The 19,427-nt window shown below is 55.6% G+C and overlaps 6 protein-coding genes across 6 annotated transcripts; 2 read left to right on the plus strand and 4 right to left on the minus strand.

Annotated features, from left to right (window-relative positions):
• Positions 1-1,794: 1,794 nt before the first annotated feature.
• On the minus strand, positions 1,795-4,411 carry GGS23DRAFT_560121 (putative rRNA pseudouridine synthase). The gene is made up of 4 exons (XM_051515865.1): positions 4,085-4,411; positions 3,849-4,005; positions 3,156-3,787; positions 1,795-3,079 (listed from the first exon to the last, which is right to left on the minus strand). Exons 1-4 carry the CDS (start codon positions 4,200-4,202, stop codon positions 2,526-2,528), a joined length of 1,461 nt encoding a protein of 486 aa, XP_051374352.1. The 5' UTR covers positions 4,203-4,411; the 3' UTR covers positions 1,795-2,525.
• Positions 4,412-4,949: 538 nt separating this feature from the next.
• GGS23DRAFT_436596 (polyketide synthase) lies at positions 4,950-5,712 on the minus strand. Its single transcript, XM_051513901.1, has one exon. The coding sequence runs from the start codon at positions 5,356-5,358 to the stop codon at positions 4,981-4,983; it is 378 nt and encodes a 125-aa protein (XP_051374353.1). The 5' UTR covers positions 5,359-5,712; the 3' UTR covers positions 4,950-4,980.
• A 2,298-nt stretch (positions 5,713-8,010) lies between these two features.
• Positions 8,011-9,877, plus strand: GGS23DRAFT_560127 (uncharacterized protein). The gene has a single exon (XM_051515866.1). The coding sequence runs from the start codon at positions 8,414-8,416 to the stop codon at positions 9,659-9,661; it is 1,248 nt and encodes a 415-aa protein (XP_051374354.1). The 5' UTR covers positions 8,011-8,413; the 3' UTR covers positions 9,662-9,877.
• Positions 9,878-10,271: 394 nt separating this feature from the next.
• GGS23DRAFT_595161 (uncharacterized protein) lies at positions 10,272-10,631 on the plus strand (the record flags this gene model as incomplete). The annotated part of the gene is made up of 2 exons (XM_051518270.1): positions 10,272-10,302; positions 10,432-10,631. 2 exons carry the CDS (start codon positions 10,272-10,274, stop codon positions 10,629-10,631), a joined length of 231 nt encoding a protein of 76 aa, XP_051374355.1.
• An 863-nt stretch (positions 10,632-11,494) lies between these two features.
• On the minus strand, positions 11,495-13,211 carry GGS23DRAFT_436615 (uncharacterized protein). Its single transcript, XM_051513902.1, has 4 exons — positions 12,648-13,211; positions 12,526-12,589; positions 12,315-12,469; positions 11,495-12,252 (listed from the first exon to the last, which is right to left on the minus strand). Exons 1-4 carry the CDS (start codon positions 12,898-12,900, stop codon positions 11,537-11,539), a joined length of 1,188 nt encoding a protein of 395 aa, XP_051374356.1. The 5' UTR covers positions 12,901-13,211; the 3' UTR covers positions 11,495-11,536.
• A 2,131-nt stretch (positions 13,212-15,342) lies between these two features.
• Positions 15,343-18,489, minus strand: GGS23DRAFT_560135 (carbon-nitrogen hydrolase). Its single transcript, XM_051515867.1, has 4 exons — positions 18,090-18,489; positions 17,611-17,934; positions 17,536-17,548; positions 15,343-17,477 (listed from the first exon to the last, which is right to left on the minus strand). Exons 1-4 carry the CDS (start codon positions 18,223-18,225, stop codon positions 15,785-15,787), a joined length of 2,166 nt encoding a protein of 721 aa, XP_051374357.1. The 5' UTR covers positions 18,226-18,489; the 3' UTR covers positions 15,343-15,784.
• Positions 18,490-19,427: the final 938 nt, after the last annotated feature.

The following is a 19,427-nucleotide window of genomic DNA, read 5'->3' on the forward strand; positions in this document are numbered from 1 at the left end:
ATGAAACCTGCAGATCTCTCAATGTAAGCCTCGGGCAACGTTCATACATGAGTTTGTAGATCCTCTCGCTAAGGACGGGCCAGTCTAATCTGGAATGGATACGCCTTAAAGCGGACCCAGCAAATGTGACACTGTAAATTTTATCTGAGGCTTCCAGCATCAACCTAGTTAGTGTGGAGGTGATGCGGGCCAGTGCGGATTCATGCGGCGTCTCAGCCGTCGAACATGCGAGCTGATATTAACTGGTGATTCAGTAACCCCTGATGCGGCGGAGTGGTCGGCCTTGCGGTGACGAGCCGCGTTGGAATAGTGGCATTATCTCGTCTATGACAGCTTTGGGATGTCGACTCATTCTGTCAACTCTCTAACGTTCACGGCTTCACCAAACGGGATGCCGCAACAGCTGCAATCACCTCGCAGACGCCATCCGATACCCCGCTCGTCTCTTTTTCTGTCTTGTCTCCGCCGGCGCGCACACAAAATATCAGCTATTGAGGGCACAGGGTAATGTGTAGGTCATAGTAAAGCCCACATGAAAGTCGTACGTAAACATCTCACACGCATTACACATTCGACCACCCGCACGGAGTCGCGCCCCACGGGTCGACATCTTAGTACGGGACCATTGGGACCATCCGTGTTGCGTTTCCCCTGAACTACTGCCTGCCCCCCTGACCTATCGGGTCGTACGCTTGGCGTTTTCCCGCCGAAAGCGCGAGATCTCTCTCTCTCTCTCTCCTCCTCTCGCGCGTCGCACGCGGGAACCTTAATATTCGACCCGGCCGTCCGACGCGTCGGATGGGCGGACGAAGAGAGAGACACGAGATGCAACTCGCACAAGCGGGACCTGTTTCTCAGCGGGACAGCGCGCGGCCACCTGTCTGGCCGAGGCTGGTGCTCAGGTAGAACCCGTGCGACGGCTGCTCAGGGCGGAGTAGAACAGGACTAGCCTTGGAAGCTCCTCCATAGCGCCGGAACACAAGGGGCGAGGCGTGTTTTTCCTTACTCCCTGGTCTCTTACGCGGACCGTGATACCCAGCCGGGATGGAGAGACAGGTCGCAGCACAGGCGGAGGAAGCCCGCCTGCCTGCCCGCATCGGAAGGTCGCGAGATCGCCCATCCCCGGCGGCGCTCTAGCTCTCGGTCGATCCCCCCCCACGCCGCCTGGAGCGCATCCAGGGCACCAGACCTGTCTGAGACGCGCCGACAGCGACAGGGAGTCGTGGGGGATGGACCGATGGGGGACGCTTCGCGTGTGGCATACAGGGGAGGGGAGAGAGCTCCAGAGACACGGCCGGTGCGCGGGCGATGCTCGCCAATCGAGAGGGCGGCATACGCGAGGTCTCAGGTTGGAATCCCGCCGCGGCGGCCCCCGTGTCTCTCTTCGCCCTCGCTCCCTCGTGGCCCGAGGCGCATCAGGAGACCGCCGCAGATGGCACGACGAAAACCAGGTCTTCTCGCCTCCGTGCGATCTCTTCCTGTCCGGCCGTCCCGAAAGACGTAGGTACACACACGTGGCCTAGCCAGCTTAGCTCAGCCCAACCCAGCCCAGCGCGGCCGGTCCCGTCTAGCCAAGCCCATCCGAGGCATCCATCTCCTCTGCGGTAGGCGTGTATAACGATTTCTTACTCAGAATGCCGCCAGGGCGGGGTTCGGGTTTCGGACGGCGCCATCGCACAACGTGCGACGGCGGGCACTTTTCCTGTGGCTAGGCGCGGAGCGCGAGGGCAGGGCGAAGGCGGGCTGCGGATCGAGCCGCGGGCCATTTCGCGACGTAACCGCGCTCTCGTGGCGAGGGACGTAGGGCTGCTGGCCCGCCCGAGGCCGCCGACCTCCGCCGTCGCACATCGTACACGGCGTATGCGGTCACGCGATAACGGGAAGAAAAGAAGAGAAGAAAGGAAAAAAAAGAAAGGCCGAGCAGGCCCCGCTGCGCGCTGCGGCAGCGCGACGGCGGACTTAGTCAACATTACCAAGCATCGATTGCACGATATCGTATAGTCACGTCGCCTTAGGGGTCACCAGACGGCACGCACGCCGCGAATCCGCATGCCAAGATGATTGAATGAGCAGAGCACTTTCGTCCGGCTCTCGTGCCTTGGGCAGCTACCGCCTATCTACGGGTAGGCACTGTGGTCCCCTCTTGGGGGATCCGCCCCTGGTCCTATATGACATCGGGATCGCCTTGTTGCATTCACGTCACGTCGGCGAAAACAACCACAATAAAAAAAGGGAGGTGGAATTCATAGCGGCAACGTAAATCAGCAAAGCAGATCCTTCGCGAACGCCTTTTTCCTTCCCACCGTAGAGCAGACCCTGAACGGAACAGAGTAAAACACGATACAATGACATGACTGATTGCATGATATAACAGGGCGTGACGACGCCGTGTAGGGAGAGTATAGGGAATCTAGACGACGTGACGGAGCTCGTGACCGAAAAGGAGGGGTATCACCCAAGTGTTGGAACGCAGGAGTATTCGCAGCCAGAATTAGGTTGGGAGGCTAGCATTCACCCGGTGCTTCTTAATCTGCGTCGGAATCGGCCTTCTTGCTCAGCGAGGCACGCTTAGCCTCCTTGGCCGCCTTCTTCTCCGCCTTCCTCCGCTTGCGTTCCGCCTTCTCATCCGGCGTCTCGCCGTCGTGCTTCTTCCGCTTCTTGTTGTCGTCCTCGGCGGCCGGCGTGGCTTCGGCAGCAGGTGTCTCAGCCATCGTGACGTCGGCAGCCGGCGCTGCCGCTGCCGCTGCCGCAGGTGCGGGCGCGGGCGCGGGCGCGGAGTCGGCCGGGGGTCCATAGTCCTTGTACTCAGACGTCCACTTGGCCGGGGTCTGCTCGTTTGCTCTTCCGTACTTGTCTAGCTTCCCGGACGCCTTCAGCTTCTTCTTCTCCGTAGCAGTAGGGCCCAGGCCCCATCGGCGAGGATAAAGGTCTCGCTCCATGATGCATCGTTTCACCTTGGCAACGACGCCGTGGTCGCACGAGGACATCTCGACCGTCGACATCATTGCGATGCCAAGAGCGATCGCCTCACCCTTCGTAGTCATGAGAACAACTTCCTCGTGCGTCTCAATCCCGTCCTCTATAGCGGCGTGTTAAATGCGTTTCCCACACGGGATAGATACGAATGAGGGGAGAAGGGTCTGGTTGGCACGTACCGTATCGTAACAGGCCGGGAATCATCAGTTTCGCACCGTAGCAGATGGCATTGACGGTACTGTCCTTGACTACGATTCTCTTGTACGAGGTAAGGAGGGTTTCTAGGGGAGAGATGACTTTGCGTAGGTAGGATTCGTCCCGCGAGTTATCCATCATCCATTGCGCGTCGAGGACATCGTGGAGCGTGACGAGATCTTTGGTCTCGTCCATGGCTCCACTCCTCACTCGCCTCAGCTCCTGCATGTGCGCGCCCACGCCGAGCAGCAGGCCCATGTGCACGCATAGCGTTCGGATGTAGGTGCCGGCCTCGCAGCTGACCCAGAAGATGCCGAGGTGTCGGTCGTTATCGAACTCGATGAGCCGACTCTCGTGGATGGTTCGGATGCGGAGCTGCCGCTTGACGGCGGAGATGAGCGGCGGCCGCTGGAAGAGGGCACCGGTGAGGGTCTCGAGGGCACGTGCGAATTGCGGCTCACCGCCGGGGAGCTTGTCGTGCAACCGGATGACGGCGACGTACTCCTTTCCGGCGCCCTGCTGGGACTTGACGAGCCTAGTGGCGCGGTCGATACACACGATCAGGCATCCGGTGACCTTGGGGTCGAGGGTTCCGCTGTGGCCCGTCTTCTCGACACTGCAATTCCCACACCAGGTTAGCCTCTCATGATCGCGGCGAGCAGAGTGCTGGGCCGTACCGCAAGATTCTCTTCACCCAGGCGACGACCTCGTGGCTCGAGGGGTTCGAGGGCTTGTCGAGGTTGATTACGCCGGAGCTGATGTAGGACTTGAGGTCACGCGTCAAGGGCGAACTGCCGTTGGGGATGGGGGTGAAGTGGCCGGTTCGAACCAGAACTGGTCAGCGGGGTCAGCATGTCAACCGCGAGAGGCTTCTCGATGGAGGGCGGCTATCTAGCTAGCTCTAGCGACATACGCTTGTCGTAGTTCCTCAGCAACAGCGGCCATGTGCTCGTGTCAACGGACGGAGTGACGGCGGTCGGCTTGATAGAGAACTCGTCCTCCTTGGGCTTGATATCCTCCTTGGTGGTCATATTGGGGGCCGTCTCTGCACTTGCCGATGCCCCGTGCGAATGTGTATTCACTGTTCAATAGGCACACTCGCGACGGCGTTGGGGCTGACAACGACGAGGCTTGCGGTTCCAATGGCAATGTGGGAAAGGGTACGGATTTGTACTGCTCGGTTGGATGTGCGAATGGGGATATAAAATGAAAAAAAAAAGACAGGAAGCTCCAAAATTTTTGCTGCTCCCGCGCTTGTGGGGAACCCATGACGGACGGCTTCCTCTGATTGATCCAACGCGGTAGCTCCAGCCACACCTCGAGTCCACTAGTCTATGGCCGGGCTAGTCCCAGAACCCCGTCGCCACACTGCCTCTCTCAGCCACACCTACGTAATCAGAGGTACCTACCCAACAAGACACCGGCAAGCCACAAGCTAGGTATACCCATCCAGAAAGCTCCTATTATACTAGCAACCTGTAGTTATTCACCATTCTGGTTATAATGTGATGCATTTTCGACGCTCTCTTCCGTCCAACCCTATGCTTAAACTCAGGACGGGATTGCAGCACAGAATCCGTACCAATATAGGTATTTCGCCATCGCCGGATGTGTTCGTGGAAGCGTTTGCTAGGTACCTATTTATTTCTAGGACTCTCTCTATCTGTTGGCCCTTCACATCCACCATAACCCATCCGGTGCACATAAATAAGGAACGAGGAGTAAATATCCAGGTACCTCTCTCCTGAATACCCTTCTCGAGCACTCAATCATATTCGAAAATCAACACTACCCGGGTTAGGCCTTTGCCTACGCTAAGGACCACCGGGCGCCGTAACACGGCAGCGCGTCCTGGAACGTGCGGTCCGCCGCCCGATTCGACCGCGCTAAGCTGCCGTAGAGGCTTGATAGCGAAGACAACGAAATGAAGAAGTCTATTTCGCGTAGCGGCTGCGGTTGCAAGTTCCGGGACGAATTTACGTTAGACCAAATAGCGCACTCCCTCTTCCCGTGTCGTGTGCCTTCGAATGCGGCGTCCTGTTGGCTCACGGCTGCACTCACGTACCCCTTGATCCGGGGCATGCCGGCGTCGGCACAGCCCTCAAGAGGCGCCGCCAGCTCGGCCGTTGACCGCAAGTCGCATTGGTTTGCGACTATCTGCGCTTCCTTACTCCGAAATTTCGACATACACCCGCGCAAACCTTAGCGAGCATCGAATGACGGACGATTGCGGTCTGATACAACTCACCGATATAGAACCGGCCAACAACAGGGATTTCCTAGAGCATTTAGCTCGTGAGCGAGTCTAGGGGGCTGGCGCGTATCATTCGCGCGGCCGAGATCGAAGCCCACGAGGAAGCGGCTTCCTGGAACTCCAGCGATTCGAGGATCCCACGCCAACACCCGCGGATATCTAAATAGCCATCGCACTGGAAGACAACTCAAGAACTCTCTACAGCTATAATTCTATCTTAGGAAACATGCTAGGGGTAGATAGTAAACGTATTTAAGCACAACTGGCTGATCTTAGCAAGAAGGAGGGGGGGGGGGGGGGGGGTGGGCATGTTGAAACACTCAGAATGCAGAGGTACATGTTTCTTTGTTGCTTTACGCATCGATTGCACTCACCAACCCCGTGTCACCCACACCACCCTGCTCAAGCTTACTCAAGGCCTATTTGGAGAATGCTCATGAAAGCAGTCGAATCTAGTTAAGAATACGTGGGCAGTGCTTTACAAGTTGAAAAATGTCAACTTTCGCGAGGGAACAGTTTTGGACCCCGGGTTCCAGAAATGGGACCCCTTCCCTCGAGGACTCAACCCGCCCAATTCCAGAGTCCTCCCATATAAACCCAGTTCTGGTTCCCTCATACTCTCCGCTTCTTCCCAAATTCAACCTTCTAATTCCTCTTTTATCTTCATTTAAACATAGGCCGTTGCCATTCTCCCTCGGCGCTTTTCGCCTCAGTTTTTGCCTCTTTTGAGACACTTCATCCACATGTCCCCACCGATGCCCTAAGCCATGCGGCGAGGAATGCGGCCGCTGCCTTATTCTTCTTGACAACATCAAACAAACTACTCTGTAGACGTCATAAAGACGGGGTTCCCTGTTTCCAGAAGTAAAGAACAGACGAGACCCATTGTGATTCCTCGTGTAGGGAAGTATTCCGGGCTTGATCAAATAGCAAGGCGTTGCGCCCGTGTCATTTCAGACGTCTCCCTCTGTCCTACGGCTTACCAAGAGATCTTGCGGTGACTGTCAACGTGCCGGGGTTAATAAACATTAGACGCAATTAAGTAATTATACTATAGAAAACAGGGAGGACTTGAAAGTGCGATTCAACCATGATGATAAAGCAGTTGAATACTCACGCCCCAGAAATATTCAGAATACTGATCTACGATATAAGTAATACATCAGGTAACTAATATGATACCAATAGGTGAAATATAGCCAAATTCTCTTTTCAACAATCGTGTGTCTTCAATTCTGCCTTTGGGAGCTCTATCCTGCCTGAAAATAACATAAGAAACCGACCTTCTAATAGGATAGAAACGGGCTGAGTTGTCTGTGCTAGCAGTTCGCCGCTGAAATCTGATGTATCCGCATAATTAGCTGGGTAGCTACTATAACCCAACATCAGTCCTCAATATTTTCCCTTCTTCTTCTTCTTCTTCTTCCGCTCTTCCTTCTCCCGCTCTTTCTCTTCCCTCCGCTCTTCCTTCTCCCGCTCTTTCTCCTCCCTCTGCTCTCTCTTCACCCTCGCATTCCTGCAGCGCGGGCATTCGGAGCTGTAATCAGGCGCGTATGCTTTCCCGCATGTGTTACAGATTTCGAGGTGGCCCAAATTTTTGCATCTCGTCTTGGCAGTCTTATTGCATACCGGGCTGATATTGGAGCGGTTAGTTACTAGATACAGCGTATGAATCTAACAAACGTTCGTAGAACTTACCAATGGTGTGTCTCGCTACCTGATTCGAGCATTGTGGGCTGATTGTTTAAACGTGCGTCTTGTTGGTGTTCCTGAAGCTGTGACTCTAGACTTTCAAGCGAAAGGCTAGGTGCGAAGTGGTCGAATGTCGTGTGTGTCTTCTAATTCGACCTGAGGACTACACTATCCAAGCGGATTAGTAGATGTTTATATTTCCATTGACCGGGCTTGGAGGGCTCCTATTCGGTTTGAAAGACACTTTAGATCTGCCGACATTTTCTCTGAGGTTGATATGTTGGTGACTGAGTCTTCAGCCAGCCTAAAACTGGAAACCAGTCGAACGGCCACCATGTTGGTAGCATTGTAGGCTCACTGGACGCCAAATAGTCCGGTAGGCTATTCAGACTAGCTGTATACTGACACCGCAACGCCTACCTTCAGGTCAGGCGCTCGCCGGGCCACCCGCGGGCCGTACAATGGGGAGACTAGGCCCCAGTGTAGAAGACCTGTGGGCATATGGAAACAATAAATGGGCTAGGGAGGTTTTTACGGATCTGCCTAATACATAGGTGCGCGCCTCTATCAATCAAGGACACCACCCTACCGTACGTAGGTATACCTATTTTAACGGGGCGTGATATTGAGACCGAAACACCGCCCCATAACGCCGTACTAGGAGCCAACATCTCTATAATGCGTTTTTATACTTATCCAGTCATCATCATGTCCATGCGGCTGTTGGTCGTTGATTGAGCCCATAAGCTGACGTACCCCTCCACGGGCCACCCCCTCACGGACCAGGCTTTTTTGTATGTTGGTTTTCACGGACCAGGTTTTTTACATGTTGGTTTTCACGGACTAGGCTTTTTATATGTTGGTTTACCTACGTACAAAAAAAGCCTGGTCCGTGAAGGGGTGGCCCGTGGAGGGGTACGTCAGCTTATTAGTAGTAGGGGCCACATTGCCGCCTAATTTGCCGTATCGCCCCATAGACAGTCTTATTAGCTACTCTCGTATTTGCCCGAGGAGAAAATGCGAGGTACCTAATAACTACCTAGGGTCTGATTCCTAAGCGTTGCTTGGTGTTATTGTGGCCTCATATTTAAAGGCAGTAATCGCCCAGGGAACGATGAAGGTTGGGTCATTCTGTGCGCAACTGCATTCCTGGCGACACTTGGATCACGTGAGGAAGCTGAACGAAGCAATAAACGTCAAATTCTCATCGACAGAGCAACATTGTGTTTGCTCATCGCGACCACACGTAGCAGCACACCAGCAGCATCCCGACTATCAAGCGTCACTTACCCCAGAATGTCGGTCGAGAACTCTCAGGATGAGCTGGATGTCGAAACCTTCGGTCCCTTAGTCTCAATTCCGGCCTCTTCTCTAATTCTTCTCGCGTCAAAAATACAAAAAAAGGCTCTCGACTCTCAGGCTTCGACAAGCAGTCTAGTCGCCCGGGTCAGCGGGTCGTATAATATTGCCCACATCATCCAGCTAGATAACATCAAGCTGGTGATACGTGTGCCGGCCACTGGATGGGGTAGTGGAATGACAGAGACAGCCGCCGATGCGATTCGGTCACATGTCACCACCTTGCGCCTGATCAAGTCCCAGACCACGATTCCGGTCCCGGAAATCTATGGATTCGATACCACTTGCGACAATGAGATTGGAGCTCCATATATCTGCATGAGCTTTATGCCAGGCGCGCCAGTATCTCAGGCTTGGTTTGATCCCCTCAACCCAAGCCTCGAAGCTCGACGCCTCAGGATTTTGACCTCTCTATCACAGGCTTTGGCTCAGCTCGCCAAGTTTAGCTTCAAGAAGATTGGATCTCTCCAAGCTGAGGAGGATGGGCGTCTCGTTGTTGGCCCCTGCTACAGCTGGCACGAGAACGACGACGGCAGCTTCAGCGTTGTAGCGTCGGGCCCATATGACACTATGTCTACCTACCTTCGGGAGAACTCTGCGGTGAGAAAAAGAGATAATGAGTGGGGGGTTGCGGAATACAAGTTGTTAGATGTCATTGTTCCTTGTCTTCCTGTCGGGAGCCGAGACGAATCGTTTGTTCTTTCCGCCCCTGACCTGGACTCGCAAAACGTTCTAGTAGACGAGGAGGGCAACGTCACAGGAATTATCGACTGGGACCATGTTCAGACCATGCCCCGGTGCGTCGGCTACTCTGGCTATCCGAGTTGGATTACGCGCGATTGGGATCCACTCATGTACGGCTGGCCGAGGATGAAAGATTCAGAGAACTCGCCAGAGGAACTTGACCGGTACCGGGAGCATTTTGACCGGGAAATGGGTGCGGCTCTAGGCTGGGAGGGGGACTGGATTTACACCAAAAAGTCTCATATTAGGGAAGCGGTATGGATTGCCGCCTTGCATAGTTTGAATAGGCCGGAGATTTGTCGAAAATTGGTTGAGGTCGCAATTGGAGGCCAGGGAGAGGAGGTAGATGCCTTAGGTATGATGTACGATCTTGGTTCAGATTACCTAGACGAGCAGGAATGGCGCGATCTCAAACAGAAGTTGGAGGCCCTCGTCTCCTGAAATTCATGTATACTGGTTGCCGAAAAAGGTCCTCGTTCTCCCGGCGATAGATCTTATCGAGTTCGCCATCGAGAATCGCCGTTTCCTTCACCACTGGTGCAAGAAACAGGTGAAATATCCCCCTATTAGACGCGCAAGAAAAGCTACGAAGGCCTTCACTAAGTCCGTCAAGAACATCCCTTGGTATTAAAGTACATTCCTGAACGGCTATTCCGTGCTCTCAAAGCTTCACTAAGAAGGACCATGAACAGTGAAGAGATTGATTTAACTATAGCTTTATCTCAGAAGCCTTTGTGAAGTATATAAGATCTAAGTATACTATGATGACGTCAACTGGGGAGTTATCGAGGCCTAAGATAGCCCGAGCCCAGGTGCCTTAAGACGTGGCGGCTAAGGTGCATAGTATATCGACCGTCTTGTTCTCCAGTTTCCTACTCTATCTTAAAACTATAGCTTTAAAGTGTCGATTCCTTTGCAGATACTTAGTAAGTCTCTCTCAACGCAAGGGCATGACTCAACCCCACCTCTTCTTCCACCCCTTGCGCGCGTACCCGGGGCTGCTCCTCACCAGGCTCATGGCGGCTATTACGCGGTCCGGAAGTGCCTCCACATGGCCACGTACCAAAACTTCCAGAAACACGGTGAGCAACGCAGAACACCTCTCTCGCGCTCTAGCTGTACATACTCTTTTGCCGTCGGGTCGTAGGCCCGGTCGTTCGGCGTGCGCTCGATCGGCTTGTCCTCAATACGGTGACGGCCTTGCGTAATAGTCACTTCGCTCCTTACCCCCTTTCCGTCGCGTGGGAGCTCTGGGCTGGGTGGCGCGACTGAAGACGTCTACCTCAACCTCTGCGTGACTAAGGGGAGTGCGTACCGGAAGTCGCAAATGCGGGCCAAGTATCCCAGCATCATCAATACCCTCGACGAGGCACAGCACCGGAGGAAGCGGAAGTTCACTCTTAAGACCTAGAGCCAGCCCTCCTCCTCCGCTCCCGCTGTCCCGTCAGAGGGATCGAGCAAGTAGCGTTAGGTCCTTTGGGCTTTGCGGAAGAAGCAGTTAGCAGTCTTGGGAATATCGCGGAAAGTGCGTTGGATACCCCGAGCTCAGATGACTCGCCGCCATCCCTATACGCAGCGGAAACCTCTTCTGTCCTGCCGTCGAGCTCTATAGGCTTGACCTAATACCGTAGCGGCGCGCGACACGGGCTTTATCTCCGGCTCGTGGCCTTACCCTCCCCTCCCGATTTCTCGTGTTTTCGCGACTGGTGATGCACGCGATAAGCACGGGTTTTAAAGAGGGGCATCCTTCATATATAAGCCCGTTATGGCCCTAGACTGGAAACCTCTCCCGAGCTCGGCTCCACTGGTGTTGGATTAGCCACCCAAAGACTCGGAGGGCGAGGTGTTGCCCGGCCGCGCAACTGAATATAGCAGCACTCCGGTTAGTTATGCTGGAACTCGTAACGTAGACTCGTTACATAAGATGCAGACCGAGAATACCTGTCTGCCCAGAGGGTTGAGAGATATCAGGGGAGAACGGGTTAGAGCCGATCCTTAATTCATAGCTCAGGTTTATTCATTATCTTAACACACTTTGGACACGACAAAGAGTATGCTCCCAAGCTGCCTTCGCCGAAACGCGCGAACATCCGCCTTCATGGTATCTTTCGAGCATTGCCTCCGCCATTATCAAATCTCCCCCGACCCCGCTTTGTATATACTTGTGATGTCAGCCGGAGCGATGAGATTGTGTCTGCTCCTAAAACGCCGTGCTAAAAAGAAAAACCCGTAACCAGATAGTTAATTCAAGGAACAGTCGTTATTGTAAAATCAGAAGGCGTTTCTCGATATCGCGTCGTTGCCCATTTGCGTCGTCTACGGTTGGCTAGCGGTGCCATGCCGCCCATAGCCAGGATGGCCGAGCGTAGGGGCTTGGTCGGGGATGGGAGGCGGCGGCGGAATGGGGAACCCGTAGCCACCGGCACTATTCACCCCTTCCTGGAGCTCGTATCCCTCGGTGTCGGCTGTCATCTTGTCTTTGCCCTTCTTATCGTCCCACGGGGACGGCGCCTCGCGATCGGGGCTTATGGCAACGCCGATGTTGTGCGACTTCTCTACCGGCCACATGCTCCCCTGTCCCTCGCCCCCACTCACGGGACTATTGTATTGCGAAACGTAGGGCGAGAAATAAGGCGGGAATGTGGCCTGCGTCGCGGCGCTGACGGGCGAGTCCTCCCAGCCGCGGAGGGGTCTCTGGCTGATTGGGGTCTCGAACATCTCGCCACCTCCCTGGGATGGGGGCCAGTTCTTGGCGGCCTGTTCCCGGCGACGGAGATAGGCCTTTCTGCGGCGCTTCCCGTTTATGACAATGCCGCATCCAACAATAGCAAGAAGCACCACGAATCCGCCGATAGCGATTCCGGCGATCGCCCCGGAATCCAGCGGACCGGTCAATCCAGGCGGCTCGTAGGTCGCCGTGGGTGTAGGCTCGGTGACGTTAACGATATCTGTGGAGAAGAGATTGCCTTCAAAATGAATGGTGACAGGCGGCTCAGGCCTCATTTTACAGGCCCCGTCTAGGATTGATATAACTGAAATGAACACAATCGATTAGCCAACAACCCCAGGCCGGATGTAAGGGAGCAAGGCTCACAATTGCTGAGGTAGTGGCCATTGGGTGCATATTTTAAGCAGTCATGGCACTTATCGAGGTTGTATTCGGACCATAGGTCACAGTAACCGTACGTGGCAGAGTTAGTGGATAAGTTGCCATAACGTACGGCTTGCTGGATATTCTCGCAGGCGAACCTACCAGAATTAGTACGGAGCAGCAGAGGTGGGCGAAGGGGGGTGAGAACACGTACAAAGTGATGCACGGGTTTGTGGACTCCTCGAACAAGCATACGTTGGTGGTGTATCGCAGATTATCTGCCGGTTCTGTTAGCAAGCCCTGATGGAACCTCGGCGACGGAAGGGGTTGACATACAGAGAAAAGATTGTAAATCGGATGCGACCCGCCGGCTCTCGGTTGAATATGTGCTGGTCGCCTCGCAGCTAACGCAGCTCTCGTAAACTTGGCCCACGGACGTAGAGCGATAGGCGGATTCCTCGCAGACGATCATGTCCCGCGCTGTCGAGTCGAGGACGTTGCCGCATCTTACCCCACATGGCGAACCCTCTGCCACAAGCAGCGCAGTCGTCGAGCGCCAGAGCGCGGCGAGGATAAGAGCTCGCGACATCGTTTCTATTCTCGCCTGACAATTCCGTGTGTGGACGCGGAGGGTCTAAGATAGCGAAGGTGGGAGTACACCGAAAGGCCTTACGGGCGTCGCGAATCGCACGGCAACGATCGCAGCTAAAATACCGGGGGGTAGCGCAATATATATGGCAGGGCGAGTGTGAGAGGGTGGCACGCAGCCACAGTGAGAGATTCTCGGCCGGATGAGCCGCAACACGGTGGTTTATAAATGTCCTGGCCGGAATTGCGTGGTATTATAGTCCATAGCCCGAAGAGTTGGGGGGGCCAACACCTTTTTTTTCTTCTCAGCCGCGAAGTGAGGGAGACAAGCCAGCGCTTCGTCGATATGTTTGCATCTCCCCCCGTCTAACTACCACCACACATCCCAGAGGTAGCCCAGACGGTAAGCGCGCACAAGTCTAATAGTCTCGTTGATATTTGGCTCGGCCGCCTTGCAGAGCCCGCACATCTCACCAGACTAGGCCGGTTCGGTCAGAAACGATCGGCCGTTGATGAGACCATGCAAGTCACGGCTGGGGGGGGAGCAAGGGGACGGGGTTTGATGGGCAGGCGGAGCGAGGCCTGGTACCATCGTGCTTCGATCTAATAGCGGGACAGATGTGCTAGAAGGGAGAATCGAAAGCGCGAGAGAGAGCAGGCCAGTTCGAGCAAGGGAGCAAGCGAGCCGGTCCTGAACGCAACACGCACACGGAAGACTGGCCGGTCTGGGCTAGGCTAGCAGCATCGCCAGATGGGAGGGGAGGATTGGAGATAGGATGGGGGCGGGTGAATTGAAGCTGAGGACGACGAGAAGACAGCGAAAGGCTGGTCGGCCAATGAAAGGCGGCAGCACTTTGACTGATTCCGTTCCTGCTGCGGGATTCCCTGCCCGGGTGGCACCTGCTTAAGTTGATCACAGGTGGTAGATGCGCATACGGCTGCTCATTGGTCCGAATCGGTCGGGGCCAAGCGGGGTCCACCCAACAAGTATCCAGGTACCGGCCAATGGCAGCTCTAGATCCTCCTGCCCCACCTAAGTACCCAGGTACATACTACGGTACTGAGAGGTACCTAGGTACTCATAGAAATCCCCAATTTGTGCCCCCAGCCGAGTCACCGCACCCATCCCATCCCATCCTATCTAAACCATCTTCATTCGGCCTCTCTCTATCCAATACTGACACCTCCCCCGTCACGCCAATATTAGGCACTTATTATATGTAACGTAGGCAACCGGAGCCCGCTGCTGCGCGCTGCCAACTCGCCGGGACTTCTTACTACGCAGCGGGCCTGCCCATGGGGGCCGAGACGCCTAGGGTTTAGGTGCCCCTGCCCCCCACCGCCTATGCACAACGCGACACACGCCGCAGCTATTACTTATATGTCCTCGATGAGAAGATCGCCGAGGGATTTAGCCGTCCGTCCCCATCCCCAACCCGGGAAATGCCAAACGTCAGCAGCCATCCCGGCCAACTACTGTGCCCCATTCGACGGCCAGATTAAGGCGGTTAAAAGGAGCCGCGGCGACGACGACCTGGTATTACATCTATCTCGCCGCCCCGTTGCCCCTCGCTCGCCGGGTTGCCTCGACTCCCTCTCCCCCCTTGCTTCGGGTTTCGTCACATGTGTCGTATGAGAAGCAGCCCACACGAGCGAGCCGCCAGGAGATTTCCGTGCCGTAAGCGATCCGAACTGTCGGGACGGGACGAGGGCGGAATCTAGGCCATCGGCCGCTCTTTATCCCCCTATTTGTCCAGCTGCAAGATGGGGTCACCGTCTACGCCCATTTCCCCGAGCGCGTCGCAATTGTTCGCTTAGACGGCCGTGGTTTGCTTGGTGGGCGGCTGGCTGGCTGGCTGGCTGTAGATATTAGGCGTTCGACCGATATGTTGACTGCTCGTGATCTGCGCGACGTGATACTATAGATGTGCATATGACGCTGACCAACTAATCAACGGCATTGGCCATCGTATACCGCCAAACTCCAGCTAGCTCTCTCACTATCGGCGTGTTGGGACACTCCGGCGCGTCTTCGACGTTCGATCCGCTACGTCAGTTCCCTTGGTCGCGGTGTGATGCGTTAATATCCAGTTCCTCACGGCCGGGTTTCTAAGCGCCGGAAGGTCGACGGCGTGGCGAAGGATCTGCTTCCGTACGTGACTATTTTGGCAGCTTCGCCGTTCCAAGTCTACGGCTAGTTTGATATTTTATGACTCGTAACCGAATGCCCTGCCGGATTAGGTAGTCGATGTTGGTGCAGTTGAGATATACGGGCGCATCGATTGGATAGATGTTGTGCGTTATTACGACGTCGTAGTAGTGGCCCTGCGCGCGCCAGGCTTTCTCGAGGGGACCGTGGCTGGTAAGCCAACAGCTACCCTTCTTTGCTGGGCACATACATCATGGGTTTGGGGGCGCTTCCGTCCAGCATATTGTACTTGTCCCAACACAAGACCTCGACAGTAGGCAAGCCGATTTTACGAAGCTCCAGCCAGTGCAGAAACACGAATCTCTCCTGTCTACACACGTAACATATATACTTCTCTGTTCCTAAATGTCTACCCGCCTCGCTTCGCAGTCGACATCGCTTGAAAACGCCAGCGTACGCGGTCCCCTTGTCTGTTGTTAACGTATATTGCTGACCTACTTGCCATCTCCACTAACTACAACCGGCCAGGATCGGCCGAGGCGACTCGTTCCCAACGTCATTCCAGTTTCCAACGTTCGCCAAATGTTCAACACCGCCTATTCCCATCGACGGTAAAACTCGTTTCCAAGGATACACGTTCAAACGTTGTACAAACTAGGAATATCCCCTCCTCCTAAACTCCACGCTGAAGGAATCAAGATGGCAATGTTACACGCATAGATAGCTAAGCCCGGACTCACCATACCGCACTCCTCGGCCTCTCCCGCGCTTCGGCTTCCTTATCGAGGCATTTGACGGCTGCCGCTTGTGGTTGCTCTTTCGGCGGCACAGGCATGCTTCGATGACCGTTGTCGTTGTCATAATCCGGAGGGAGCACCATGGCCTTGGGAGTAGGGGGGACCCTCTCCGCGATGGCTTTAGGTGCCGCTTCCTTCTCCGTGGTGTAGGCTGCACCAGAGTGGTTGGAGTCTTCGTTGCGATGCCTCGTCTTTGCAGGCAATCTTTCCTCGCGTTCGACTGCCCGCTCCGGCCCCTTGTTTCGGCCCGCCTTGCTCGGTAATGGCGGTGGAGTTTCTCGGCTCCGATGAATAGGCGACAACCGCATGGCCGATGTGTTGTCGCCCTGCCGTCTGTGCTGGCGGCCGACATCTGCAGTTGTCTCCCGAATGTCACCTCGTCCTGGCAGGGGAATTCCATTGGACGTGACGCGACCGTGAGAGTGTTTGGGTGACGACGTGCTATCAGCGCGGCGTCTTCCTCGACTTGCCGATCGGACGCGCGTCCTATCACCCGTCTTAGGAGACAGAGCTGACGACTCGACCGAGACTTTATTTCTCGAGTGGGATCTCCCGTTTCTCCGTTTCGAAGAGTCATGAGGCTTGGACACATCTCGAGATTTGGAGCGGCTCGTATGTGCGTCTGATTGAGCCGGGAGTTTCTTGCCAGCCGTATCTTTACGCTCCGTCCGCAATACGACGTAGTCGTCCTCGTCTACGTGACACACGAGGCTGTCACGTTTTGGCCGGCTAGCTGAGTCCCCTTCAAACACCATGAGGTCCGCACCCAACTTCTCCAGATCCGGAGATAACAATGCCTGCTGGCGGTCAGGTGCTGTGCTCTTATGTACCATCCTGGCATCCAAGTCCCGGCCCCCGTCCCTGTTTCGTGGCATAGACTTCCCCGATCCGGTTATGGTCCGGGGCTTGTCGGGAGAGGTTCTCGTGACGCCGATGCTATCCACGGGTGTCGGTTGGCGTCGTTGGGGCAATTGCTCTGGCGAACGGATTGGGGTTGCGCTACGAGTAGACATAGAAAAACCCAGAGGCGTTTGTTTCCGGGATGACATAGGCGAGATCGGTGACTCGTCATTTGCCTGCTGTCGAAACGGTGCATAGTCACCCCTAGACTCGTCCGGCTTCGGTGGTAACATCGGCGAGTAGCCTCGCGAGCTCGATGGACCTCCTCTAGTGGGTTCATCCCCCGAGGGCATTTGAGCCTCTCCAGCCGATCCGGCGACGGCTCGCTCCCCGTCATCCGGGCGGTATACCAGCTTAGCCAGTATTGGTTCGTCTGTATCGACGACGAGGAGTTCCTTCTCACCGCGGCCAAGGAGGCCGTACACCTTTACTTCCCCCTCTTGGATACCGAGGACGGCACTTGTTCCTGCATAAACGGCTTCGTCTTCGATCCCGGTACGATTGGCGATGATGACGATGATTTCTTCTTCACTCTCGTACCTGATCAGGGGCTCGAGCCTCGTGACCCAGTACATCAAGGTATCCAAATCGGGTTCGGCTGGCTTGGTGGAGAAAACTTGCTGACTTTCGTTCGTAAGCCAGGCCATCGAGAGAATAACCACATTTGCAGCGATGTCTAGGACGTGTACTGCGAACTCAAATTGGTGCCACGGCGCCTGAAACTTGTAGGGGCTAGAGGAAAAGAGTCAGTTGCGTCGAGAAAGACACGGGTCTCGGTGTCGTTGCTCACTTAATATCCATGCCTAACGGAACAGGTCAGCGGGATCAGAAGCGGAAAGGTGTGACGGTAGAGGGGCCAACTTACAGATGCCCATAGCCACCTTGCCGACGCCGGGGATATGGCCATCGTAGAAGCCGGGTCCTTCGAGAGCCCAGGTCTCGTCAGTATAATACAGGTTTGATTTCCGATAATGGCCCAACGTGTCTCCATCTTGGTTGACGATGATAGCGGAATTGTATTGCTCGGGGGACGTCGGCCACTTGTGCGAAACATCGACCTTTTCCGGATAGCCGACGACGACGACGCAGTTGTGTTTCAGAGCTGTCGTTCGGGCCCAGATGGAGGTGATGCCGGCGCCTGTCGGTTCGAGGAAAGGCGAGATATCGCGCAGCGACCGAAAGTTGTACCCTGACCAAGTTAACCCCGCCCGCTGGCTCGGAGGCCTTCAACAGAAGCATCAAGGGGGTGCACCGGGAAATTAAGCGACCAAGGAGAAAAGACGTGGCTATCGCGATCGACATGCCGCCGTTACCTTCACAATCAGCGGCGTCACTGCGACGTACCTGTAAATGCCAGCTCCGGCAGGACGAGGATATCCAACCCCTCGGGGTTTGCCTTGTTCAGGATGGCATCGGCACGGTTCAAATTGTTATCGACGTCGCCGACTTGGGGCGCAAATTGCAGGCAGCCTATCTTCATCTTCGCAGCGCGGGCTTTGGACGTCGTGGCGGGCAGGCAGGCGGTCAGGAGAGCAACCAAACGGCTCGCACGATGTGCTATCGCAGGTCGCAGAATGACGCTGAACCGCAAGTCTGGAGATAAAGCGCCGAGCGGAGGAGCAAAAATGTGACAGACTGCCTGCACAACGTACCTACATACACCGAGGTGGGCATGTAGGTAGGTAATGTAAGGGCGGGTTGGTGAGGGTATTTGGTAGTGACAGGGACGACGGAGCGGCCCTGACGGGGCGGGGAGCGGAGGCAGGGGAGGGTTCCATCTGGATTATAGCCAGCGAGGGACAGGCCTAACCACATCGAACAGGTACATGTCCAGGTAGGTACTTGCCTGGCCTATCTGCACCACGGGTATTGGGTATAACCGCCCAAAAACGCTACGCCTAGGTACTGCGTGTAGGTGCCCGCTGCCTGCCATCTAGCCGATCAACAGGCGGTGCGTTCGGTATGCCCCACTGGAACTACCGCTGGAAGACGCAGATGGAAAGGCGCCATTCTGGGCAGGCTGGGTACCTCGATAAAAGGACTGGCCATGTACCTACCCGAGGATGGACCACCGCCATCATTGCCATCATTTGAGTGACCATCAGGGCCTACCAGGGGCCCGCGACCGATGTGGCCACTTACAGAGGCCGGTTTAGCGCCTTACCCGTCGTCTCTGTCCGGGGGAGCGGCCAAGGAGCACCCTCGGCAGCAAATCATCACGGCGACGCATCAACCCGGACTTCGTCGATGGCACGATGGGGAATTGCGCGAGAGTGCAGGCGAGAGAGGGATAGGCGGAGGGCGAGCGCATTCGTAGCGGGACAAGCTACCTGCTCGAATCCCCCCAGACCACATTCGCTCTCCGACGTGTTCGAGGCACCAAGCGCGACGCTTCTTCCACGTAGGGGAGGAGGTCCGCTACGGCAACGCGCACCGTACCGCACGTCCCGTATGACGACGACGACGGATCTACATTGCCTACCTACCCAGCGATGGGGGGGGGCTGGACCATCGTCTGGACTAGACCGTCGTGTGTACTCATAGGTAGGTAAAGTCGGTGGCTCTTCACGCGCCGCCCCATATGGGGGTCTACATACCTATATATATACTGGCTGCGGTCCGTCGCGCGGTGGGACATCCGCCCATTCGTCGTTCTCGTCTATCCATCCCGCCGATGCCAGC

This window comes from Durotheca rogersii, assembly GCF_024521655.1.
Source record: "Durotheca rogersii strain YMJ 92031201 chromosome Unknown GGS23scaffold_5, whole genome shotgun sequence".
NCBI classification, from domain to species: Eukaryota; Fungi; Ascomycota; class Sordariomycetes; order Xylariales; family Xylariaceae; genus Durotheca; species Durotheca rogersii.